We start from the raw sequence: 26,834 nt of genomic DNA, 5'->3' as shown, positions 1-26,834 counted from the left end.
TTTTCTGAGAGTATATACCCTGCTAAACTGGGCCCAAGTCACTATAGTCTCACTTAGCACTGCTGTCACTCCACACACATTGCCCAGTCCAGAAGTATGGTGCTTTTCATGTTACTGTACTGTGTGTCATGCTTTCGTCCTCAGTGGCTTGTAGGAGATGATAGCTCTTCAATATAACATGGACAGCAACTTTCAACTGTTTTAGCCCATCCAATCACTGTAATTTTCATAGATTATGAAATCACAGTGAAAGCAATACACAAGTTGTAACCAATTTCATCTCTTGCATGAATTAGGCTAAAGCTGTAGCATTACCAGTTTGAAAAGTATTTATGTATGAACTGTGATGGATCTAAATAGAAAATAAAACCTCTTTAACTTTATTTTTCATAAGGGCATTGTGGTTTCTGTTATGATGACACTAGTTTGTAGAAGCTTGGCTAATACACTCTATATTTAATTGGCTGCAAATAGCATTAAGCAATTAATATATCAATTATGCTTAAAAATGGGTGCACAAATGTGTGTACCTGTCAGGGAACGTTTCTTAGATTCCTGTGCACTCACACACACACCCCGCACAATTTACCAGGCAAAAAGCCTACAAGTCCCTCAAGGCATACATCTTTTTTTTTAACATGTGGTTCTCGTGCTTCAGGAGTTAACTTGTGTTAGTCTTATTGAAATTTGCATATGTATATCTGCTTATAACTTTTATAAGAGAGGTTGGAATTTAAAGCTGCTCAAGGTTATATGTTAGTCTTAACGTCAGGAGATTTTTGAACAAGGTCATTTGAAAGCAGTGAAAAAAGTCATATTGCTGAGCTTGACAACATGATTGTATTTGATGTGACTTCAAGATCTTAGTTTTAATTTTAACTTTAATTTTAAGTGTTGTTGGGCTCCCTATTCTAGTTCTACATGTAGGAAGTTGGATATATGGCCTTGTTATGGTAATTGTAGTCAATGATTTGAAAATGAAAACCAATTGAAAAAAATATTTCTAATATGGGGAAAATGTGAATGATGGAGATATATCACTTCACTTTTCTTGAGTAAAAGGAGGTAGAAAGAATGTATGTGAAGATTGTTCTGTAAACTATTGTCAAGCCTTAGGAAATTGACGTGATACTGATAATATCACAGTTTTGTCTAATCACTTTAGGATTTTGACAGTCTTCTTTCTAGATATGCAGAAACTCTAATATGTAGTTTGAACAAATGCACAGTCTAACAGGCAAAAAAATATCCCTATAGGCTTGTCAATTTTCTTTTATCAGGAAGATTGGAGCCATTTTGATTAGCAAGATTTTAAAATTAAGTTACACGGGAATTTATTCTACTTTTGGGAGCTAATTAACAGATTTTATTCATTCTTTTCTTTTCTAAAGCTTGCAGCAGCATCTGATGTTTTTGTGGAAAACTTTGTCCCTGGGAAGCTGGCTGAAATGGGTCTAGGTTATGAAGACATTAAAAAGATTGCTCCTCACATAGTGTACTGTTCAATAACAGGTACTTTATTTTCAATTCTTTTTGTTCATTATTTCCTTTATTTCAGTCAAAGCATCATAAAAGTCATTTATCTGTCAGTTCAGATAAATTGAAAATTTAAGTGAGTTCAATTCAAAAACAGGTATAGAAAAGCTGTGAGGAAGCAACCATGTCAACAGATTAGTAGCTGTTCAGTGTCATTACCATGCCAGCCTGACATGTTCCTACTGATTTCAAAGGAGCCAGGGTGGGCTGGCCTCCTTGCATTCTGCTTTAAACTAGCTGAAAACTGAGATTTCTTTTTTTTCCTCTCCCAGCAGTTTACTGAATCAATTTACATATTGTGTGTTTTAAACCTAGTAATCTCAGTGTTTTTTAGTGCCCTGAAGTACCTCTCTCTTCAGAATTGTGCAGTTACCTGTTCATGGAAGCTTTATGTGACTTCTTTACAGTCTACTGCTTGGTAACTGAAACAGTAGAAGAGTTGTACGTACTTTATAAAAGCAGGGAAGAATGAAAAGAAAGTAGACATATGTATGCAGCTCCTGATATTCATATAAATATAATTTTAAGTCTGAAAAACTGCTTAAAAAAATTCAAACAAAAACCCACCCCCCAAAATCTTAATCAAGCACTAAAATGAAAAGTCTAATATTAATATGCAATTAAATAACAGCAGAAGTTACAGATATTTTTAGATTAGATTAGGGTTTAAAATCTTAGTTACAAACCTGTTTTGCGTCTGAATTTCTGCAGAATAAATGGCTTTGGCTTTTAGTTACTGGGTATGGGTGTCATTTAATAGAAATCAAATAGCTTTTTAGTCTCTTGTGATGTATTTATCATATTTGTGTGGCAAATGTCTGAAAATGTCAAGAGCAGAAAGACAATTCTATTCAGGACTTGCTGGGAATCTTTGTTTAAATACCTATTTAGATTGGTCAGTAACTACGTTTTTTACATTTGCTTGTGCATGTAATCTCACAACTGGAATTTGTCAAGTGGGTTTGCATTTTTTTGTTTGCTTTTTTGTTTAGTTGCTGTACCCATAATGATAAAAAATAATTAAAATTACATCTAAACAATCTGTGTGAGGTACAACTCCCTCTCATTATGTGTCAGATGCTTTGGTCTCCTAATCAACTTTGTGCTTGCCTCAATAAGTTCATGTCTGCCTTGTACTGGGTAGCCCAGAGCTGGGCACAGGACTACAGACATGGCCTCAACAGTGCTGAGAAGAGGGGAAGGATCTACCCCATTGGCCTGCTTGACATTCTTCCCAGTGCACAACAAAATACTGTTGTCCTCTGCTAAAAGGATGCATGCTTTTATATGTTTTAAGTGCTCCCTCAACTGAGTGTAACTCTTCCTTGCTGCAGACTTTCCCTCTAGTCTCAGGGACTTAGGACTCCTGAGAGCTGTAATTTTTTGGTAAATACTGAGGCAAAAAACCAATAAATGCATCCACCTTCATGGCCTTTGTTAATTTTGCCGTAGGTTCATGTCTTCCCTAGTCTTCCTTCTGCTGCTCATTTGCTTGCAGAATCCTTTCATGTTGCCTTTCGTGTCTTTTGCCAAATTCAACTCCAGGTCAGCCTGTGCTTTTCTAACCATATTCTTATATGATCAAACAGCACCTCTATACTTCTGCTTTCACTGCTTGGAAGACAAGTTGGACAAAAATCACATAATCTTGCTGTTGAGAGCTTTGTGTAAACATAGTTATGTTCTATAATGGAAAACACATAAGCATTATTCATGGACTATGACAACTTGAAGTTGAAATTGTTTGGGATGTAAGGGCTAAGTGATGTTTGTCAGCCATCCATAAAGCAACTTGAAATCTTTAATTATGGTTGTTTAAGTCATGGATACTCAATTTAAGGATGGATATCTATTTAAGGATGATGCATCTTTTAGGAATAAAGACATGAGCTCCAGTGCCTTTAAACAAAAGTCAGCTCATAAATCTATTAAGACAGGAAATACCAAAGCCTCAATCTAAGCATATTAAAAGAAGCAACCAGACTAGGACCAAATATATGTCTGTGACAAAGGGAGCTTGATGGTGGTACACAGGAAGGGTTTTTTGACACAATCAGGCAGAAAACCAATTTAAGAAGAATTCCTGATTGATTTCTAAAATTTCTGTGATGTGCTTTTAGATATTACAATTCCTAACTTTTGTGCTCTAGTTGACTTTGCTGCATTTAAGCATGCTTGGGGATTTTTTGGGGTCTTTTGTTTGTTTGTTTGTTTGTTTGAAGAGACATGGGAATAGGTATGAGGCCCTGGGACTCCAGGGTCAGGCAAATGATAATGAAGGTGAAGGTCTATCCAAGGCAAGTCAGTCAGCCAGACACATTACAACTACAGCTGTAAAAAAAGGACAGGTGATTGTTGTAGGTGACTCCCTTCTGACGGGAACTGAGGGTCCCGTATACTGACTGGCCCCATCCCACAGGGAAATCTGCTGCCTCCTTGGGACCTAAGTAAGAGAGATATTACTAGAAGTCTCCTTGGACTGATTCAGCCCTCTGATTATTACCTAATTCTGGGTGTGCAGGTCAGCAGTGACAACTCCTAGGGCAATCAAAAAGGACTTTGGGGCACTGGGATGACTGGTTGAAGTGACAAGGGCACAGGTGGTGTTCCCCTCAATGCTTTTGATAGCAGGGAAGAATGATGAAAGAAACAGGAGAACCCTGATCAACACATGGGTTAAAGGCTGGTGCCATTGGTGCAATTTTGCCTTTTTCCATTATGGGATAGTTTATACAGCACTAGGCTGGCTGCAGGCAAATAAGGCTTGCCTGTCTAAAAGGGTGAAAAGGATTCTAGGCCCATGAGTTGGCAGGGATGATTGAGAGGGCTTTAAACTTGGTTGGAAGGGGGAAGCAGGTAAGACCAGACTTGCTAGACATAAGCCTGGGGTGGCATGCCTGTGTCGGGGGTGAAATTGATAGCCGAGCTGAAGTGCATCTAGATCAGTATCAGTAACAAGCAGGAGGAGCTGGAGGCCATTGTGCAGCAGGAAAGCTATGATGTTGTTGCCATCATGGAAATGAAATGGGATGAGGCATGTAAGTGGAGTGCTGCAATAGGTGGCTACAAGCACTTCAGGAGGGACAAGTGAGGAGGGAGAGGTGATGGGGGGGCTCTGTATATTAGGGAGTGTTTCAACTGTATAGAGCTCAAGGATAATGATGACAAGGTTGAGTATCTATGGGTAAGAATCAGGGGGAAGGCCAACAAGGCAGACATCCTGATGAGAGTCTGTTACAGACAGCCCAACCGGGATGAAGGGATGGATGAACTATTCTGTAAGCACTTGGCTGATGTTTCACAATTGCTAGCCCTTGTTCTTGTGGGAGACATTAACCTGTGGGAGTCTGCCGGAAACTCAACACAGTGGAGAGGAGGCTGTCTAGGAGGTCCCTGGAGTGTGTGGAAGACAACTTTCTGACACAGCTGGTAAGTGAGCTTAACAAGGGGAGTGTCCTGCTGGACCTGCTGTTTACAGAGAAGGGCTGGTTGGAAATGTGGTGGTCAGATGACATCTTTGGCACAGTGACCATGAAATGATAGAGTAATCAATTCTTGGTGAAGTAAGGAAGGGGTAAGCAAAACCTCTACCTTTGACTTTGGGAGGATGGACTTTGGCCTACTCAGGACACTTGTTCAGAGAGTTCCTTGGGAAACAGCCCTTAGAAACAAAGGGGTCCAGAAAGGCTGGACATACTTCAAGAAGGAAATCATAAAGGCACAGGAGCAGGCTGTCCTTATGTGCCAAAAGATGAGCTGGCAGGGAAGAAGACTGGCCTGACTGAATAAAGAGCTTTTGCTGGAACTTGGGGAAAGAAACAGAGTTTAGGAAGAAGTGGCAGGCAACTCAGGAAGAGTACAAGGGTGTCATTAGGTCACACTGAAAGAAAATTAGAAAGACAAAAGCTCTTCTAGAACTCAATCCGGCCACCTCTGTGAAAGATAATAGAAAGTGTTTTTATAAATACATTAACAACAGAAGAATGGCTAAGGAAAATTTCCAACCTTTATTGTATGCAAAGGGGAACATTGTAACCAATGACAAGGCTGAGCAGTTAATGCCTCTTTTGCCTCAGTCTTCAACAAGAAAAATGGGTTATCAACCAGCTCCCTGAGCTGGTAGACAGGGACAGGGAGCAGAATAGAACCCCTGTAATCCAGGAGTTTGTGACCTGCTGTTCCAGTTAGACACTCACAAGTCCATGGGGTGAGATGGGATTCACCCAAGGGTAGTGAGAGAGCTGACAGAAGAGCTTGCCAAGCTGCTCTCCATCATTTATCATCAATCCTGGCTAACTGGGGAGGTCTCAGGTAAACAGGTTGATCAATGTGACGCCCATTCACAAGAAGGGCCAGCAGGAGGATTCAGAGAACTACGGGCCTGTCAGCCAGACCTTGGTGCCCAGGGAAGTTGTGGAACGCATTATCTTGAGTGCATTACATTACATGTACAGGATAGCCAGAGAATCAGGCCCAGCCAACCCAGTTTGTGAAAGACAGGTCCTGTTTGACCAACTTGATCTCCTTTTATGACCAGGTGGCCCACCTAGTGGATGGGGGAAAGGCTGTGGATGTGTCTACCTGGACTTCAGCAAAGCCTTTGACACTGTCTCCCTCAGCATTCTCCCAGAGAAGCTGGCAGCCCACAACTTGGACAGGTGCACACTTTCCTGAGTGAAGAACTGGCTGGACAGCTGGGCCCAGAGAGTGGTAGTGGAGGGTGCCACATCCATTTTGTGGCTGGTTATAAGTGGGGCTCCCTAGGGCTCAATATTGGGGCCAGTCCTGTTTAATAAAGTTATTGATGATGTGGACAAGGGGATTGGGTGCACCTTCAGAAAGTTTGAGGATGACACCGAGGTGTGAGGGAGTGTTGGTCTGCTGGAGGGTAGAAATCTCTGCAGAGGGTTCTGTCCAGGCTGGATATATGGGCCAAGGCCAGTGGTGCGAGGTTCAGTAAGGTGCTGGGGGAAGAGTGGCTGGGAAGCTGCACAGCAGAAAGGGAGCGGGGCATGCTGATTGACAGCAGCTGAACACAAGCCAGCAGGTAGCCAAGAAGACCAATAGCATCCTGGCCTGTATCAAAAATAGTGATTGTCCCCCTGTACTCAGCACTGACTGATTCAGCACCTGCTGGCATTTTGGTTTTGTGGTTACAGTGATAGTAGCCATGGATCCTTGGCATGGATGAGGTTATTTGCCAGATCCTTGAAGTGGTTCAGATGCTGGAGGGCTGCACTCCTTGTGACACTGTTTTTGTGTATCCTGTTATATAGGAATTGCTATTTTGTACTGCTTGATGTGAGCCAGATCAGGCTGGGCTTGTCTTCAGAATATATCACATTGGTCATGTGCCGTGAATGGTTCATATGTGCTGTCTGTAATATAACAACACTTGTATGTATTTCATTACTTCTCTTTCTGGATAGTACATAAATTATCATAGAGATGTTTTCAGCTTACTTTTCATTTATTATTTACTTTGCCCTCCTTGCTCTAAGCTCTGGTATCACTGTGAAGTCTAATCAATCCCAGTTCTAGCAGTATATGTTCCTTCTGTCCTCCTTTTCTCATCAATTCTGATGGCCTACAAATAGCAACACTAAGAAAAAGCAGAGCCATGATAAAAAGGTCTCTCACTCTTTCAAGTCTTCATTTAAAAGAACAGAAGTTCTTGGTGTTTTAAGAAAGAAACTGTAATTTGTGGGTTTTTTAATGTAGCAAAACAAACCTGTTTCCTTTTTTGGTTTTGTGTTTAAGAACAGCTGAAACATTCTGTGAGAAATTTTGAAAGCACTCAAACTTCTCATTCTTATGCAACTTAAAATTCAAGATTTGACTCCATTACATAAAGTACTTTTTGTTAATGAAGCATATATGGAGGTGACTGGTTCAGATGAATAGTCACATATTGTAGCAGAATATAAAATCTAGGAGACACGTCTCTTAAAATCAGAAAATATGCTACTTTATAACTTAAACAGTATTGAGCCATTTTTCTTTAATACAGGAATAATTTTTGTGTGTAGTTGCCTCTCTAAATTTTGGACAATTGAAAATAGTACAATGATATACAGCGATAGTAAAATGAAATATAGTATAATTTTCTCAGAAAGTCCACGGTCATATCTAGGTGAAGAGTTTAGATATAGGTAATGCCAGATGCTGTCTCTTTTATGGCATTTTGGAAGCTGTGATTAGCAAACTGAGTTTCTCATCCAAACAGCTCTGATTGAATCTATACAGCTCTGCAGTGAGTGCTGCAGGGTTTTGAGGATTTCTGGGACATTTCCCAATGTTCCTGCTGCTTTGAGTGCACTTGAGCTCCAAATTGCCCGTTCTCACTCACAAGCTGGCTTTGCTTGGCTAGAACTAGTTTAAATAGAATATATTTTGATAATTCTGTGGTTGAGATTGGTTTAAGTTCTGGAAAATTGGATGGTTAAAGAAAATCATGTACAGGTCACAAGGGAGTGACCATTTCAACATGATCTGCGTAACGCTCGCACTAGGAAAGTCACAGTTTATTCCTGAACGGGAGGGGGCACTGTTTGAAAGGACAACATGGTTTCCAAACCAGAGCACTTAAAATTTTTTCTTAAAGCCTCTGAAGGTAATATGTTTTCAAAGAATTTTACAGTTTTTTTATAAATGGTGAAAGGTACTCCTCTCAGGTTCTCTACCACAGCCCTTTGCTCTGCTAATCTACATGAATTGTGATTACTCTTCTATTTGTGCAGGGTTTTTTTGCTCCTCCTTTTCTAGGAAGTATTACTTTATATCATACACAGATTGTTTTGTATGTCACTGGTGGTATTAAAAAAATCTTGTTTTAGTATTTTATGTCATTTTATTTCTTAGAGTATAAATGTGATGCTAGTTTTCTACCTTTTAAGGAAATCTGACTTCTGTAAAGACTTAGAGTATTTATGGATGAAAGAAATTGGATACAGAATTACAGAATCATAGAATAAGTAAGGTTGAAAGTGTGTCATATGGTCCAACCTCCCTGCTCAAGAAGGGTCATCCTAGAGCACATGGCACAGGATTGTGTCCAGATGGCTCTTGAATATCTCCAGTGAGGGAGACATGACAATCTCTCTGGGCAATCTGTTCCAGTGCTTGGTCACTTGGTGGATCTTCCAGTGCATCAGTCTCTGCCCATTGCCTCTTGTCCTATTCCTTTGCATCACTGAGAAGAACCTGGCTCCATCCTCTCAGCCCCCCCCATTAGATATTTATACACATTAATGAGGTCTCCTCTCAGTTGTCTATTCTCAGGGCTGAACAGACCCAGCTCTCTCAGTCTGTTCTCATAAGGGAGATGTTCCAGTCCCTTATTCCTCTCCATTGACCACCAATGGACCCACTCCAGGAGCTCCATGTCACTCTTTTGCTGAGGAGCCCAGAACTGGACACACAGCACTCCAGATGTGGCCTCACCAGGGCTGAGTAGAGGGGCAGGATCACCTCTCTGCACGTGCTGGCAATGCTCTTCCTAAAGCACCTGAGGATACCATTGGCCTTCTTGGCCACAAGGCCACACTGCTGGCTCATGGACAGCTTGCTGTCCACCAGGACCCACAGGTCCTTCCCCGCAGAGCTGCTTTCCAGCAGTTTGGCCCCCAGCCTGTACTGGTGCAGGGGGTTATTCTTCCCCAGGCACAGGGCCCTGCAATCGCCTTTGTTGAACTTCAGGCAGTGCTTTCTGCCCACCTCTCAGTCTTCCAGTTCTTCTCTCCCATCTCTCTCAAGGCCCTTTTGAAGACCATTTTGAAGGCCTCGGGGGTATCAGCCACTACTCCCAGCTTTGTGTCACCAGTGAACTTGCTGAAGAGGCATCCGCCCCTTCACCCAAGTCACTGATGAACAAGTTAAATGGTACTGGGCCGAATACTGAACCTTGGGGATACCACAAGTGACAGGCCTCCAGCTAAACCTTGTGTCACTGATCATGACTCTTTGGGATCTGTCACTACACATAGCCATGATGTAGAAAATCTGCCATGAAAACATATTTAATTTCAACCAAAAGTAACTATGAAGATAAGGTTTTGGAATTGGTATTTTTATTAACTTTGTGTTACTGTAACAGTTTATATTTCTTGGACGTTTGCACTTTCTACTCCACAAATCTTAGTCTTAACACTGAATTGACATACACTTTGACTACACTAAACTGTTTGCTTGTTGGCAAACAGTATGTTGCTAAAAAGGCAAAAATTAGGTGGAAAGAGTAACAGAAGTTTTACAGGAGTGCTGTGGGTCACTTGAGTTTTCTATGGGTCTGAATCTGGAATTTTTGTATGTGTAGCGTTTATTTAACGCACATAAATTTGTAAAGATACATAAATGAGGACATTTCAAAACAGTAAGTCCTCTGTGTTTCTTGAGTGATCCTGCTTAACCTATGAGAAGGAAAATAGTTCTTCACTCCACCCATTTACGTAAGGTTTTAGTAATAACTTAAAAGAACAAGAATTTTGTACTTCTCAGTATCTTGTTTTCTACAGATAATTTGTAGTGGCTTCTCATGAGAAGATGTAATGTTACAGTTTTGATGCATATCCTACTTTGTCTCTAGTATTTTCACAACAGGAAAGAAAAGCCAACTGCAATGTGTTTTGCTGGGCAAAAGCTAGCCAAAGTGTTCTTCAGATCCTATAATTTGTGAACTGTGGTAAGATGTGGAATTGTCTTGGATTAGGTACAGTTTTTAGACTCCCTCTTACCAAATGTTTCCGGCCCATAAAATTACACATCACTTTGAGTGTCTGTGTATTCATGCCCACTCATTCTCACGATGATTGATGTTTCTGTGACTTTTATATGGTTTAAGTGGATATAGTTACCTGATACAAACTGATTGATTACCTGCCAAAAAAATTATAGCTCCAGTTTAAAAAAATCATTGGGCAAAACAGTTTCTTGATGGTGTAAATTATTTGTTGATAGCATACTTGTAAAAAATCAAGTTGTATTCAGAAGCTGACTCGTGCAATGGTTGTAGTTGTAACTAAATAATAGCAGCTATATAAATGATCTTGATCATTAATCTGTTCAACAGTTATTAAAATTTGTGATCCAAAATTGCTAAAAAAAAGTTTTGTGGGTTTTTTTCTTTTTTTTTTTGTAATTGCAAAAAGGAAAACTGACCATAAAACTAGGGACAACAATTTGGGGGAAAGAAAAGAAAAAAATGAAAAAGAAGGTTAAAAAACCACCTGGATTGCAAAATGTCTGGTTGAGTCAAATAGCCAATTCAAGCAGGATGATGTACAGAATGAATTAGAAATTAGGACAATTAACCAATAATTACAGTTATAACTGACTTTAAAGTATATTAGAAGCAGCAAAAATTTGGAGAAAGTGTTAATTAAGGAATATGGAAAGTGCAAAAATGAGTATTGTGGTACCACTATTCAGTAAAAGATGTTCATGGAGAATTTTTCAATAAATGTATTGTTTTCTACTAATGGAAAATAATGCATGTGCAAAAGAGGCATTGTCAGAACAAACTGGGTATCATGCTTCCAGTAGTTCTTAATGTGTTTTAAGAACAAGGAGGGAGGTCTGGAAAATTATGAACATTATACAGCTCTTAAGCAAACACAAAAATCACAGGTTTGCAAGCCTTGAGGTATGAACTTAAGTGCTCACAATGATTGAATAAAGCATTTGGAGGGGAAAAATATGAAGCTCCTACCTGAGATTGATTTGATAAAAATAGAGCCTTCCAGCATTGGAAAGGAAAATCAAGCTTCTCTAATCTGTTAGTTTTTGCATTATGTAGTTGGAAGATGCATGGATTAAAGAGTTGATCTGCCATTTTTTGGATAGCTTGAAGTTATCTGTGTGGGCAGTTAAGAGAAGTTAATCAGGGTCTAGAGATAAAATAATCTGAGACCATTTGTTAATTAGCAGATACATTATTTTTAAGACAAGATAATCAATTGTATAATAGTAATAAAACTTGTGCTACGTATTTTGACTGTAGTAAAGTTTTTGATGCTTTTGAGTAATGCTTTCATAGAAAAGCTAGGAAAATGTGATGTGCAAGAAATAAAAAAGCTTGGTACAAGAGGGATCAGAAGCTCCCTCACAGTCTTCTATAGATATTTCATGACTGAATGGAAGAAAATGCTTCAGACCTGATGTTGCTGGATATTTATTTTTTTGCTTAATGTAGGTAATGGATTACAATGTGGATGAGCCCAAAATTCTGATGCTATCATGTGTTACTGGGGGCTTGTGTGGTTTAGATTTGAGGGGCAGGAAGAACTTGGAGTTGATTTACAGGCAGAAAGCATCACTTACAGCCTCATACTGTCCTTTAGAATATCTTCTGGGTGTCTGGATAAATCTCAGAAGAGTCATGGAGGACTGGCCTCAGGAATTCTGCTCAGTTTTTCTTACTGAAGCCTGGAATTGGAAACCTTCCTAACAGTCTCTGTGTCAACACAGCCCCATGGACAGTCATGTGATAAAGTCCTAATGTAAAAGGTCCATTTTTAGTGGCCTGAGAGCTCTATGCAGCTCTGAAAGCTCACAAAGCTGAAGGGAGTCAACTTACACAACAGGATTAGAATTAAAAATTACCTTGACCAAACATTTTACATAAATAAAAGCGGAAGGGTAGATTTAAAGGTTGGAACAAATACAATGTATTGTGCTTAATCAAAAATAGTAAAGTAATTTTAATACTAAATATGTGTGTATGGGGAACACTGGGTTAGAAAAGGGTTCTCAGAAGACTTGGTTGTAATGATAGGGAATGATCAAAGTTGAACATGAGTCAGTGATGATATCATTAGATGAAGGACTAATGTTATACTGGATTATATAAAGATAAATATGGCCCAAAGGACTGTTTCTCTACCCTGCTCCACACTGGTAAGGTTGAAAGGTGAAGTCTACTTCTGGGTACCACATTTCAAAAACTATGTGGAAAACTGAAAAGAGTTGAGAGAAGAACAATCTATAAGTAAAAAACTTTGTATATGAAAGGTGGCTTGGAACATCAGGTTTTTTCTTTAAAATAGATGCTGCTGTGATCAGAAGGAAGTACTGTGGTTGGCCATCTAACCATCACTTCCTAAAGCATTCTGTACATTTTCACACAGCAGTTCTTAAATGAAGATTCTTATAGTATGTGAAAGCATCAAAAAACCTTTGTGTAATGCATAGAATTAGTCAAAATGCTACTTGGAATTCTAAGAATGGGTGTGTTAAGAAAAGAAAATCTCAAGAAAAATTTTGGGAAATAGAATTAAAATAAAAGTTCAGACCTGACAGTTGGAGAAGTGGATTGTGTCTGTTTTCAGAGATTTAAGTAATTGGGACTACAAGGGCAACGTACAAAATGAAAAATGGATATTTAATACTTTGGTGCTTTTCTGCCCTGCACCAATATGCTGCTTTGTAATTCTCAGTGTAAACTGCATATTTGTGCAGATTGGTAACTGGTTCCTTGTGCAGTAAAGAACTGGCTTTATGGCATACAGCAGGAGCTCTAAGAGTTTATTATGCATCTCATATGTAATTACTCTGATACCTGAGGTGGCCATCAATATATGAGCAAATAGACTAAAGCTTTTAAGACTATATTAATTCTAAATAGGAATTTCTGCAAGAATTGGGAACAGTTTAACTTATATAGCACAAGTGTTTAATATTGTGAAGTCATAGCCTCATAAAGAAGTTGTCATGACTGAAAGTTTGCTTGATGTAAATCAAAGCCAAGGAGCTGGTTCCCCTTATGCTTCCAGGCAGTAGAACATTTTTCAAACTATCATTCCTTTCTTCCTGCCTTTACCATATGAATAAAGCAGCTAAAGAAACTGATGAGACAATTTTAATCTCTATTTGTATTATACAGTGTTTGCAAGCAGAATTCCTACAATTTAATATTAAAAAAACCCCTTAATGTGGAAGAGGTAGAGTATTGTATTTTCTCATAAGTTCAAGATACCTGATTTCTTTGTAGACATCTAAATAGATTTGTGTCTTGGTCTGAAAAACTAGTCCTATGCCATTTGAGTATTTAAGTTGTGTCAGTTTTTCCCTTTGGCTGAGCCGTCAAACTAGAAAACTTCAGTGTGAAGAGGCAAAGTGATTGCTTATGTGTGGAAATTAATTGGCAGAAATTTATATATCCAAATACCACTTCAATGATGTCAAAAAAGTACTTTTTCACTACAACTTAGAAAAAAAGAAGTCACTTGTTCCTGTGAATGAAGAAACAATTTTTGTTTCTAAGAAAGGAATCAATCACCACAGCAGTATATTGGTGTATCGGTGGCAGTTTTAGGTGGTACATAGTTCTGCTGGTAAATTCCCTGAGAGAACTGCATTGATCTGTTTATGTAGCTTCTTTCCTCTAAAAAAGAGAACTTTTGAGGCCAGTCAGACTACATTTGCATCACTTAATAGTGTTGTGTAGAAACAAAAACAAGAGCTCTCTAAACCAGCCTGGTAAATTGGACCTCAAGTATTATAGCTGCATTGCTTTTGTGGCCTAACTGGTTGAGCCATTTATCATCGTGTAGCAGTATGTACTGTTGATTTCCTCTCAGTACTTTTTTAGGATCAAAAGATAACTTGTGAACCTGCAAAACTTTAGGAAGGAAATTCTGGAAATAGATATCCATTGATTTAAAGTGAAGTGGTACTATAGCTGATGCTTCTGAAAGTTTCCCTTAAGTATCATGGTTTAAGGACTTGCCTCATTTTGGCAGTAAGTGTTTAGATAGTTTTGTGCCCCTCCTTTACTCTGTCTTGCAGAAAGTAACCTGTGAAGTCCCAAACCTTGTGCTTGGCACAAGACCCATTCCAAAATAGTCTGCAGGCTTAGGATTGGCACTTTGTGGCCAGTATTTCTTCCCAGGATGAAGTACTTAGTATATGGAGTACAAACTGCCATCCTAAACATGAAACTTAATTGTTGTAATGTTATTTATATATATAAAAAAGCAAATATTGTTGTAGCCTTCCACAGAGTACTAGTTTGAAAACAAACGAGTGGGAGCCACCAAGTCAGAATAACAATTTAATAGGGAAACTAAAGAAAAGGAAAAAATAAAACACTGGTTTAAATTGACAGAGCCAAGATACAACCTGACACCCTGTTAGTCAGGGTGGTGGTAGCAGTCTGGTAGAATGGTGACTGCAGTCCTCTGAAGTGGTGATCCTGTAGTAGAAGGGGTCTGCTCTTCCTCAGAAAGTCCAGTGGTGGCTGTGTAGCTCCTGTCCTCTGGAAATCCAGTGGGAAGGTTGTCTCTGGTGTTCAGAGTCCCAGATTATATCCAGGATGGAATGCTTGGTTCCTCCCTCTGGGTGGATCATCTCACAATGGGGTAATGAGTCATGAGGCCAAGTGTTGATAAGGCTCATTAACAGAAGATAGTCTGGAGGGAGTTATCTCTGAGTCATGCAGCAGGACAATGATGGGCCATTAACAGCAAGATAGTCTGGGGGGAGGAGGCAAGGAAACACTGCCCCACCTAATTTCAACAGCTCATGAGGATGGTAATAGAATACACTGCAACCCAGGACACAGTTGACTGCTTTATTCAGAATTGAATGAGGAGGACCAATAGGAGCTCTTAATCTTTATTTTTAGCTCATGGTGCAAATTACTATTCTACTGAAACATAGCAACACAAACACCTTCTGATGGTGTATAAAGAATTTGTTCTTAATTTCTGCTGCTTTTGAAGATCTTCTAAATCTTTCCAGTTGTCTGTTTTGTATCAAAGGTGGTCCATCTGCAAGGAGGTGTTTACCTCATGCTTTTCTAGACAAAAATGAAAAGCATTAAATAGGTCTATTAGACCCAGGGTTATTTTTTCTCTTTACTGGGATTAGTAACGTATTCGGTGTTTTTTCTTAATAAAGACTTGGGTTATTTTGTGTAGATTTCTACTTCTACTGAAAAAAAAAATCCCAATGATTCTGATGAAAACTGGGAAACAATGACTCTACTGCTAATCAGACTTGCAAACAGATGACAAATAATGGGACTACTTTGAATTACTTCTACTTTTATTGTTCACATATTTTTCATACTTTTATTAAGGACCATATGTTTTAAAATCCTGATTCATAGGATTTGAATTTTTTGGTACTGTGTTTTAAAAGTATTGTAATGTTTTTTAAAATAGTCAGTTTTCTTTTTGGTTTATTTTTTTGCTTATGTTGTGATTAGGTAAGTTTGAAGTGTCTGCTTACCTAAAATGCCTGAAAATGGCAAAGGTTTTCTGTGTGTCTTACCCCTAAGAAGTTGATTTGGGAAATTTTGATTAACTTTATCTACTTAATCAGGAAGACTATCAGCTGCAAACTATTGGAATCTGAGGTAGTACTCAAGAGTAGTATTAAGCTTATCCTCTTCATATTGTCATCTATCTTTCTCTGTTTCTGGACACAGAATATGCAGCTAGCTGGTCTCGAGTCTCCATTTGTTTTCATATTTCTCTGCTGCTCTGTGCTTAAGCCCCTTTAAATATGCTTTTACAGCCCCTTTGGACAACATGAGTTGCCAGGAGGTTTCAGAGCAAAATGTGAACAAGCAAGGTTTGACTGAGGTGTGTTGCAGAGCAATTAAGCTTCGTAGATCTTATTGGAGGAGAAACAAAATGGACTTGTGTTTGGAGTTTACGCTTTTCTAGTGGTGATGGCAACAATGTTTTTTAACCTGTATTATACACAAAAATGGGTATTCAGTTCCAGAGTGACTGAAATATAAGTATTACAAAGCTGCATTTTTAGGGTGTTTTACCATAAAACCAAACTTCAAGATATCTCATTCTACAGGATTAATGTAGTTGTGCTGTATCAAGATGCAGAACCAAAAGTTAATTTTCCTACTTAAAGTACATTCCTGTTGCTGGTTGGTTTATATGTTTTTCTCTACTGCTTGCAAAATTAGCATAGACCAAAACAAGTCTATTCAAAAGAGGAGGATTCTGTAAAATTCATCTGGTTGACAAACTTTTTGGAACTGAGCAAGAGGCTGTTTTCTATACAACAGGCTTCTGTCAGCACAGCTGTACTGGACAAGATTGTGAAGAGGTGCTAACACTGACTGGTTTAGTTGTTTTGGCAGAAGCCATTAGCAAATACGTTATTATATTGACAAAGCTTTTCTTTTTCTGGTAAAATTGTTCTGCTTGGAGACATTTCTCTGTAAATGGTTTTGCATTTTAGTATGAAGTGCAAGTTGGTCTGGAAAGGTGCATTTGCGCTATATCTGCAGGGTTTTGCCAGTACTTCTAAAATACTAAAGGGCTCTGGCATTGACACAGACCAAACTTTCAAAGTGTATCAGTAACACAAAGAAGTATGAAAAGGATGGAGGCTGAGAGGCGGCATGTTGAAAAAAGGGTTACTGGGAAACGTATGGGAGCTGAGAGAATCTCTTTTCTGTTGGATTGATATCCTTGCAGGAATCAGATCTGCTGGACACCTTCAGGAAGGTGGGCGTTTTAGCTGAGTGACACTAAGTCTTTGACTTTTTGCTGCTTCTGTCATCAACACACCAGCAGCAGCTAGAGTGCACAAATTTTTTCCCTGTAAATGGCTGAGCTACCCTTTTGCACTGGCATTTAGCATAGCTGGAGGGCTTAGCTGTTTTTTCCACTATTATTTTTTCAGTCACACATGGCCTGAATGTCCAAAGTACTGTGAGTTTAGGAAAAAGAAACAGTTGAAAATGAGTCCTATTCTGAAACACTGTGTTCCCATTCTTTGTTCAATATGAGACATATACAAAGTTTAATGAACCAGTCATAATCCCTCCTTGTTTTAAAATTATTGACTTTCAGCAGTGCATGAAAGTAATGTTTTTCTTATTCCTTCTCACTCTATTGCTTGTTCTTCCATCTAAGTTGCAGTATTTTGTATAAAATAGGAAACTTCAGAATTTTGGACTGTCCTAATGAAGAATACCATATCAGACAGAGAGCCTGGGAGTTGTAAGACTTAATATTGGGTTCATTTACAGTGAATGAAACCATATTAGACACTGAAAATCCTGGATATGAACAGCACAGTACAACTGTGAAGACATTTACTGATGGTTTAAAGTTTATTTTTCACTAGCTATAATGCTTGGACTGGTGCCTAGCTAAGTTAACAGAAGTAAAGCTGGAAGACTTTAGGCATCTTCAGAAGCCGTGCAGCACACCTTTGTATAGCAGTATTTATTGTGTTCGAGTTGTAATAGTTTAAAAAGAAGACACAAGAAAAGATCATGCAATATTTTGTTTGTTATTACTAAATATTTCTCTGCTTGTTTCCAAATGAATTATGTTTTCGGGAATCTCCTGTCTAATAGCATTCTTATTTGCTTTATCTTGTTTCATTTATCTTTTTTCCTTGTCTGATGGATTTCATGAAGGTTGCAGGAGTTTTTCTTTGTTTGGTTTGTTTCATTGTTTCAAATGGTGAGGTTTTGTGATTTCACCAAAGAAACAAGTATAACTAATTAAAATGGTGAAAAGATCCAGTGTCTTTGTTGTGCCCTTTCACAGTGTTGTCTGTGGGTGTTGCTAGATTTTTAGGAAGACTGCAAGTAGCTGCTGTTGACCTGAAAATGTTTCCCAGTAAGCATATGGTTTTCATTACTTGTGTTTTTAGAATACTGTTATAAAATAAAACACTGTCAGTAGCTAGCAAACAGAAAGAAAACAGTTTTGGGCGTAGAAGACAAACTATTGAAAAATAGCCTGTTTTTTGTCATTTTTAGAAACCAAAATGGTGGCAGTATCTGACACTTTTCCATGTACCTGATCGTTAAAAGCATTTTGTATGCCAGTGTTTATGCTAACAGCTGAAACCCATTGATTTGCAAATTGTCTTGCAGAGAAAACTTTGACATAGGAAGTAGTGAACGTTACTGTGAAGGGTGTAATGAGAATAGGTTTGTGGATAACCATCTTCTTGTAAGTAAAAGGTCTTGTAAAGAGAAAAGAATAATCTGTTATACATAGGAAAAGAAGCAACTATTTATATTTCTGCAAAAAAAGATTCCTATTAAACACTTAGAAAAGCTTTCTAACAGAGAGGATAGCTTTCTTTTCCAGGAGTAGAGTTCTTGTGGGTATTGCAAAGTCAGGATGGGGTAATTAGTACCATTGTGATCGTGTCTTACAGTGACCTGACCACCATTTCAAGAGGAAGATAGGAGGCCAAAATTTTGTAGCCTCTTTTACAAGACTACATCTTTCAAAATTATTTTATGGAACTGCAACTATAAGGTGCTTATTCATATAAAACTATATTCTTTGTACAATAATACGGGGTGCTATATATCATGTACCTGCTCAGAACATATAGTATATGATTGTCAGTTTCTTTTATTTCTGTCAAATTAATGATCTTAAAATATATGGGAATGAATTTGTTAATGAATTGAACTTAAGATTAAAACTGAAAAGTGTAAATATCTTTACTTCCAGACTATGTATTTTATCATATCTCTTCTGTTTATGTATTTTGTGTGTATAGACGAAAGAAAACTAAAATCAGGCTCAAAAAATATCACTGAAGTTATTGAAAGGGTTGAAATGACAGCCTGGAATTCTAAGAATATGTTGCATTCCATATGACTTAATCCTCTTTGGGAATTAAACTTTATAGGTTTGTTTTGAAAATGTTTGAGAAATGTTTGGAAAGTTTAAAAAACAATTACATACTGATTTTGAGTTTATTTGATATGCTTTTCCAACTTCTGCCCCTGAGGGACTATGTATTTGATCTTAGAGGGAGAAGTCAGGGTCAGTATGCATTCTCAGCCATGGACCTGCAACCCCGAGGGGAAGTGCTTGGTCAAGGTCAGCTCCTTCACTGGACACTGCTGCACAGATTTGTCTGTCAATGTAACTATGTACAGTCACAAAAAATGGATGTCTGTTTAGGTAATATTGACTTTAGAATGCACATCATCTGTTTCCGATGAGAAATAATTATGTAATTAAGTAATTACTTTACATTTCTGTCATGGGGTCATAGATAATCATGTCCTTTTCAGAAGAATTCTCTGAGGCTATCCTGGCACGACACTGCTTGGCCATAGTACCATAAATATTAATAGAAAATACATCTTGCACTTACTTCTTAATTTTACATGATTTTTTTCACTATTAGAAGTAGCAAGATTATTAATATCTGTTGAGCTGAAGTCTGGTGTCTTTCTGTTGACTCCTGACTGATTTCCAGATTAGCCAGATATTTCTCACAAATATTTGCTCCCTTACCTTAGTAGTAATAGTGTGGCAGAGTTGGATTGGTAAAACAATCCTAGCAAAGTAGATGAGGACACACAGAGGGTAGGATAGACAGCTTGCCTCAGTATTTAACTAATTTCTGTGCAAGTTTTGCAGCCTGGATGTTCTGGGGAAATGCCATTGCTACACTGCTGGGAGTAATTGACTTCACTATTTTAGTATTAGTTTTCACTATATAAATATTTGTAGTCCTAAGATCAGCTGTATCTGTACCAAGCATGGAACAAGGAGTGAGTTGTTATTTTTAAGAGTGTTCAGCTGGAAATATTTGTGTAAACCCAAAACAGCGATGGGGAATTTGGGTATCTATCAGCCTCCTTTAAGGTGGGGAATAAAGTTCGAGTACCTAATCTTAGTGTCATCTAAAAGCTTTTAATTGAACTTATTTTCTTTTTTGTAAAATGGTTGCCATGACACATTTTATTTCTTAGATCACGTAGAAGAGTGACCCCACTTGGACTGGGAAGCTGCTTCTGCCTTGAAATTCAGAGAGTGACAAGTTAAACTTTTGCTGATTTAGCAAAAGAAAGTGATAGCAACATTTCTTGAGTAATTACAGTTTGAGCTATGGAGGGAAGGGCTGCTTTCTTGTAACTTATATTTGGCATGTTATAAAGCTATAAAATATGGCCTAGAAGTTTGCAGGCCTGAATAAAAGCCTTTTGAAAACCAAGCTTGTGTTGTTAGAAATGGTCTGTGGCTGTGTCCTAGAAATGTGGTTGGTGCCTTAAGAGTAGTTGTGTGAGGCTGGGTACCCAGATCACATGGAAATTGAATGGAGCTGGACAACTGGCAGAGGCTGTTGTTTGTCCTCTTCTAGTCTTTCAGCAGCTAAATCTTAGCATAGACTTTTGTATTTGATTTAACAATTTTGTTTTATCTTTGCCTTCCACCTTATAACATCTGATTTTGTTCAAAAGACAGGGTTAGAATGTCTAAATTGACATGTGTAAAAGCAATAAATATTGTACACATTTGAAATCATCAATTGGGAAATAAAATGTTTTTATCAGATTGGTCAGATTTTATGCTTGCTGACCTAAGGCTTTTTTTTTTTTTAATATCCTTTAATCTCTCTTGACAGTTTGCTCTGACTTCACCTTTCTTGTATCTGTTCTGATCTCCTGTAAGCCTGCCTATTCAGGAAGTTGTACTTCCTTTCCTTCTGACCAACACATGGCAAGCATTTTCCAAAAGTCGTTACTCGTTTTGCTAACACATTTGGCAGCTCTGACACTGAAAAGTTTCATATAATGCGTCTGTTAGACTTTGGCTTTTGTCATCGCAGAGAATTGCTTGTGTTCTTCTGCTTGTTTTATTAATCTTTATTAAGTAAAGATGTAAGCTGTCTTTAATTGAATATTTTCTTTTGGCAATAGAACAAGCTAAAAGGTGTTTTTCATTAATTTGTTATTCAGCAGGGATAGCCATCTATCTCTGGATTGAATTTGTGACAATGTTTAGTTCCTATTTGTAGAAATGTCTATATTGAACATATTTTTCTATGTTTTGCTCAGAATATCCTATACAGCCTGACTTTGTAATGTCATTTGTCATGTGGGAATTGAACTACAGGGAATTGGTCTGTGTTGACAACATGTCTCCATGTTGGTTTTTCCTGTCCTTTCAGTACAATGTGTTTTATATTTGACCTTATAAAGTTTTATCATGCTATCAAATCATGAAGAAGTGCAGAAATTATGGCTTTTGGTTTTCTCTAGCATGTGATACAAATATTTTGAACACAGGTCATAATGAGAAATGCTGACCTTTCTTTTTATGACACAGAAAGTCATACTCAGGCTGTCCTGTAGATTTAATTATGAGGCCATCATTAGCTTGAAAGTACACTGTATTGAAAAAGTGAGAGTAGCAATTTCAGGTGTTTAATGAATTTTCATTCCATCTTTCCAGTTTCTGTACTTTTAGTAATTTTGTGAGATTTACTTCTTTCTCAGTTGTTTTTTTGAAGCTGCAAACTGTTTGTGACATACTATCCTGGGCTGTTAAATTTCATGAAATACAAATCAAATGTACAACAAGCTGAGAAATGTATAAACATTTTTGTTAATCTTCATAAAAATCCCAAATGAATCTAAACTAACTTACATAAAAATACTTCTTTTAGAGTAATTGTCCTTAAAGTGATAGTATTGCAACACATTAGTGCCTGTTTATCCCAGATGCTTTCAGGCAGCTCCTAGCCAAAATGAATTGTTTTTTATACATGTTAGGAATTCTGTAATCATATCATCAGTAACTCCTAGGCAAGGAAATGGGGTGTCTAAATGTGTGTTCAGTACCCATCCTGGAATAGCATAGAATCTACAGACACATGAAACTTTGTCTGGGACAAAGTTGTTTAATTGGTTTGCCTGCTTTCTTAAAATTTATGAAGAATGTCTGACATAAATGTATCTAAAAATCCCACTGTCATCTGGCAAAAATGAAATAAAGCTATGTTGTAGCTGACATGGTATTAGAAAGCTAAACCGGTAAGGCCACGTTAGTCTGTTTTTCTAACAGAGTTCTTTCTGGAAACAGGTTTGGCTTGGGGTTTTCTTTACTAGCATTTTTAAATTTAGTTTGACATTTTTGAGCATTTGGAAGTTTGGGTAGTAACACTTCTGTGCAGTCCAGCAACTTTTACTGCTATTACTTTCTTTGTAATCTTCAGCCTGACCTTTCTTACTTCATAATATTTATTTTCTGTGTCTCAGAACAGAATCACTTAGAGCAGATTGTAAAGCAAATTATGACTCTCTTATGTGATAAATATATTGACCATTTTAAAGTGGATAAACTGCTTGTTATGACGTATTTTTTCCCCAAACTTTTGTCCCATATGCTGCCTGAAAATATTATAATTTTTCCTGTGCTATTTTCCAAACCTTGAGTGCCATCACATGGCTCCTGCACACTAAGTCCAGAACTATAAGATTTATTGTGTTAGAAGTAGCTTCCATGTTTCAGAAGAATTAGCCCCCTTTCGTCACAGAGGAATGTCATACTAACCCTAGAGAAGCAGCTAAGATTTATTTCCCGTTGAAGAATGTCTTTTTGTTTTTTTTTAACGTGTGTGTCTTATTTAACTAAAAAAATCTGGGAGAAATACTTCTAGTCTTTCCACTTGTCAGGAATTGTGGTGTATTAATACCAATGTAATTAAATCAGATAAAAGCAGCACTCTTAGATTTAATTGGAATGTGTATATATTGCCAATATTCACAGGAAGTTTATATGCTCCAATTCATTTTACCAAATGGATCTTCAGTCAGCTGCAATTAGTGTCTTGCAGAAAGTTACTTCTGTAATGCCCCCAGCCAGTAATGAGTATCTTAGTGCTATTATAATTTACTGTTTATCTTGACATGATTATTTTTCAAGTTTACTAGATAAATATTTTTAGGTACCTTAAGTCTTCTCTTGTTGCTCCATATCAAAGGTTTGGCCATCAAACAGCTGGAGACTTTTTAGAACAGGTGTGAGCTGCATTGTTACATATTAGCCACCTTATTTTATAAAACTTTAATTGTCATATTTATCCAAATATTTGAAGAAAAGTGTATGCAGGAACAGAGAGATATCATTTTTTGGTCACATTAAGCATGTCTCATTTTGAATATTCATACATTCTGTTATGCTGCAGAATAACGAAGAGTGATTGTGGAGATCTTGGTTAAGAAAATTCTTTAAAACTTTTCAGATGCAAGTTTATCTTTACTGGCTCTTTTTAGCATCGTCTGTTTTTCAGAACTTTCCAAGTGGCTAAAGTCTCTTTCTTCGTTCTTATTTGAGCTAAGGATGCAGGATTGCTGGTAGAAAGCTGTGGCATTTGCTTTGTAAATGCCTTCAATAAAGGCCCATGTTTCCCTTAAGCTGACACAAAGTAGCCAGGGCCAGTTCTTTCATACTTCTCATAACTGCTTAATTTTTCTTGCTCACAAAAAGCTTCCAAGAGTAAAGGTTTCTACACTTTCTTATATAGAAGATAGACTTGGCTGCAGGGTCAGAACAGGATGATTTAGGTGTGACTGTGCTGAATAAGCAAATAGTCCTTTAGTGGTTGTAATCAGTGGTACAGGGTCTAGCTGGAGGCCTGTCACTTGTGGTGTCCCCAAAGTTCAGTATTCGGCCCAGTATCATTTAACTTGTTCATCAGTGACTTGGGTGAAGGGGCGGATGCCTCTTCAGCAAGTTCACTGGTGACACAAAGCTGGGAGTAGTGGCTGATACCCCCGAGGCCTTCAAAATGGTCTTCAAAAGGGCCTTGAGAGAGATGGGAGAGAAGAACTGGAAGACTGAGAGGTGGGCAGAAAGCACTGCCTGAAGTTCAACAAAGGCGATTGCAGGGCCCTGTGCCTGGGGAAGAATAACCCCCTGCACCAGTACAGGCTGGGGGCCAAACTGCTGGAAAGCAGCTCTGCGGGGAAGGACCTGTGGGTCCTGGTGGACAGCAAGCTGTCCATGAGCCAGCAGTGTGGCCTTGTGGCCAAGAAGGCCAATGGTATCCTCAGGTGCTTTAGGAAGAGCATTGCCAGCACGTGCAGAGAGGTGATCCTGCCCCTCTACTCAGCCCTGGTGAGGCCACATCTGGAGTGCTGTGTGTCCAGTTCTGGGCTCCTCAGCAAAAGAGTGACATGGAGCTCCTGGAGTGGGTCCATTGGAGGGCAATGAAGGTGATTAAAGGACTGGAACATCTCCCTTATGAGGACAGGCTGAGAGAGCTGGGTCTGTTCAGCCTTGAGAAGAGACCACTGAGAGGGGACTTCATCAATGTCTCTAAGCACCTGAAGGGGGGTGCCGAGAAGATGGAGCCAGGCTCTTGATGGTGCCAAGCAACAGGACAAGAGGCAATGGACGGAAATTGATACACAGGCAGTTCCCTCTGAATATGAGGAACAAGTTCTTTACTGTGCTGGTGACCAAGCACTGGAAAAAATTGCCCAGAAAGAGTGTTGAGTCTCCCTCACTGGAGATATTCAAGAGCCATCTGGATGCAATCCTGTGCCACATGCTCTAGGATGACCCTGCTTAAGCAGGGACGTTGAACAAGATGACCTACTGTGGTCCCTTCCAACCCCACCCATTCTATGATTCTGTGTTATTCCCTGTTTCTGGCAATTTCAAAAGCTTGCTCCGCAGATTAAATAATGCTTTGACAATGACAATTTTTAGGAAGCACTTGGAGACCTAACTGGGGGTTATTGTCTTGTACTCAGTTTGATTGTACATTTTGCAGTAGAGAACACCAACGCATACTGCAATGATTTTGAATTCTAGACACATGAGGCTGTGACAGGTATCAGAAGAAACCATGTCTTCCTACTGCAAGGTATAGAACGGAGATTTTGGGAGTTGAATAAGGGTTTAGTGTGGTGCAACTTTCTTTTGTTCCCTGCAGATTCTGTTTTACACAAATCTAAAGCTTTACATAAGATTTAGAACCTACGCAGCTGCCTGTCAAGCTGAAATGATTTATAAACCACTTAGTTTTAGTAAATTAAATTTAAAATTCTTTTGTCTCTCTGAAATATATCCCCCAAAATAAAAATACATTCACTGGACTTAAGGATCTAAAATAAATTCTTTACTGGTAGAGACTATTTAAATATTGACTGTAGCTTATGGTGATAAACTCCACTAAAGGGGAGCAGGAGTGTAATCAGTTGCCTTATCTTACCTTCTGAGACCATCACTGTTAAATCTATTCTCTCTCTATTCAGATGGGATTATCTTTTTACCCTAAAGTATTTTCCATTGTATCTGAACTTTAAACCACTAACTACATTTTGTTTAATGGGAACCTATATTTAGGTTTGAGGGTGTAATTGCAAATCTACACTTTTTATACTGAATTAAGTGTGAGAGAAGACAGGGTATTTGGACAAACATAAGCTTTAGGTGGCATTTTTATCTTTAAGGAGTTATTTTATTTATTTATATATGTTGTACATATGTATGTATGTGTATATATTACAGTTACTGTAAAATCTGGGTATCAGGCTGAATATTTTCTGAATGTAATTTTGGACTCTTCTTCAAGCTTTTTGTGTTTATGTTCATCGTTATTTCTAAAACATCTGCACTGGGTTGCTCCATTGACCTGTGTTGTTTACCAGAATAATAATGTTCAGCCTTTGATTTTTGTCTGGATTATGAGATCTTTCATTTTTAGCAATAGCTATTTCTCGCTTAACTCTACTTTTTCCTGTAGGAATCTTGTATATCCATAGTTCCTGGGGCAAACCATTTCTAGTGACAACAGATTTTGTCCCCACACTAGCGTTGTCCACCCAGAATTCAGATCAAAAGCAGAATTATGTATTTTTTTCTTTTTAATCGATTGTGAACTATGAAGACTAATTAAACACTCCATAGAAGTTCTAATTTTAACCAGAAAGCCATTAAATAATAGCTTTTATTTTGAAACCTGGCTGTTATAATATGTGAAAAGGAGTTAAAAAATTTTATTTCGCAAACTCCTCTAGAAAAATGAAGGTCTGATTGCCTGTCACCTTTCCTGAGTTCAGTGTTTGAGGGATGGATGTTTGTCCTTACCAGAAGAGCATTGCAAAGCATCGTATAGTCATTCTGTCTACATACAAAATGTTTAATTTTCAGACGTTTGCTGTTTATGAAAACATGTGTGAGTAGATATGTTGAGATGTCTTTTCTTTGTTAATAATTGAGGCCAGTACGTAGTTTCTCACTTATTTCAATATGCTTTTCACTATTCAATTAAAGTTGTTTTGAGTACTTTTTTTCATTGAGCAAGATTTTGTTTTTGAAGTGGCCCCACACACTTAACTGGTTTTAATTCTGCAGTTCATTCCAATGAGATAATGGTATATGCCTAGTTAGAGCTCTTTGGAACATTTTTGGGTGGATCCAGCATATTTTATTTGCTAGTCCTCTCACATTTAAATACACTGTTCTTTGCTGCAAACTTAAGAGTGTAAATGTGAAAGGAAATGCCACAAGTTTCTTTGGGACCTCAAAGTCAGCTGC

General features: G+C 38.1%; 1 protein-coding gene across 1 annotated transcript in view; it reads left to right on the top strand.

The window, feature by feature from the left end:
- LOC138101030 (succinate--hydroxymethylglutarate CoA-transferase-like) overlaps positions 1-26,834 on the top strand; it is a 55,458-nt gene that overhangs the window by 12,739 nt on the left and 15,885 nt on the right. Inside the window, exon 6 of the mRNA XM_068998867.1 lies at positions 1,392-1,512. Coding sequence (XP_068854968.1) covers positions 1,392-1,512 — 121 coding nt within the window. The remainder of the gene's footprint in view (positions 1-1,391; positions 1,513-26,834) is intronic.

The sequence above is a fragment of the Aphelocoma coerulescens genome, unplaced genomic scaffold (genome assembly GCF_041296385.1).
Source record: "Aphelocoma coerulescens isolate FSJ_1873_10779 unplaced genomic scaffold, UR_Acoe_1.0 HiC_scaffold_183, whole genome shotgun sequence".
NCBI classification, from domain to species: Eukaryota; Metazoa; Chordata; class Aves; order Passeriformes; family Corvidae; genus Aphelocoma; species Aphelocoma coerulescens.
Note: the sequence above shows the minus strand (reverse complement) of the source record. Positions and strands in the feature narration are given on the sequence as shown.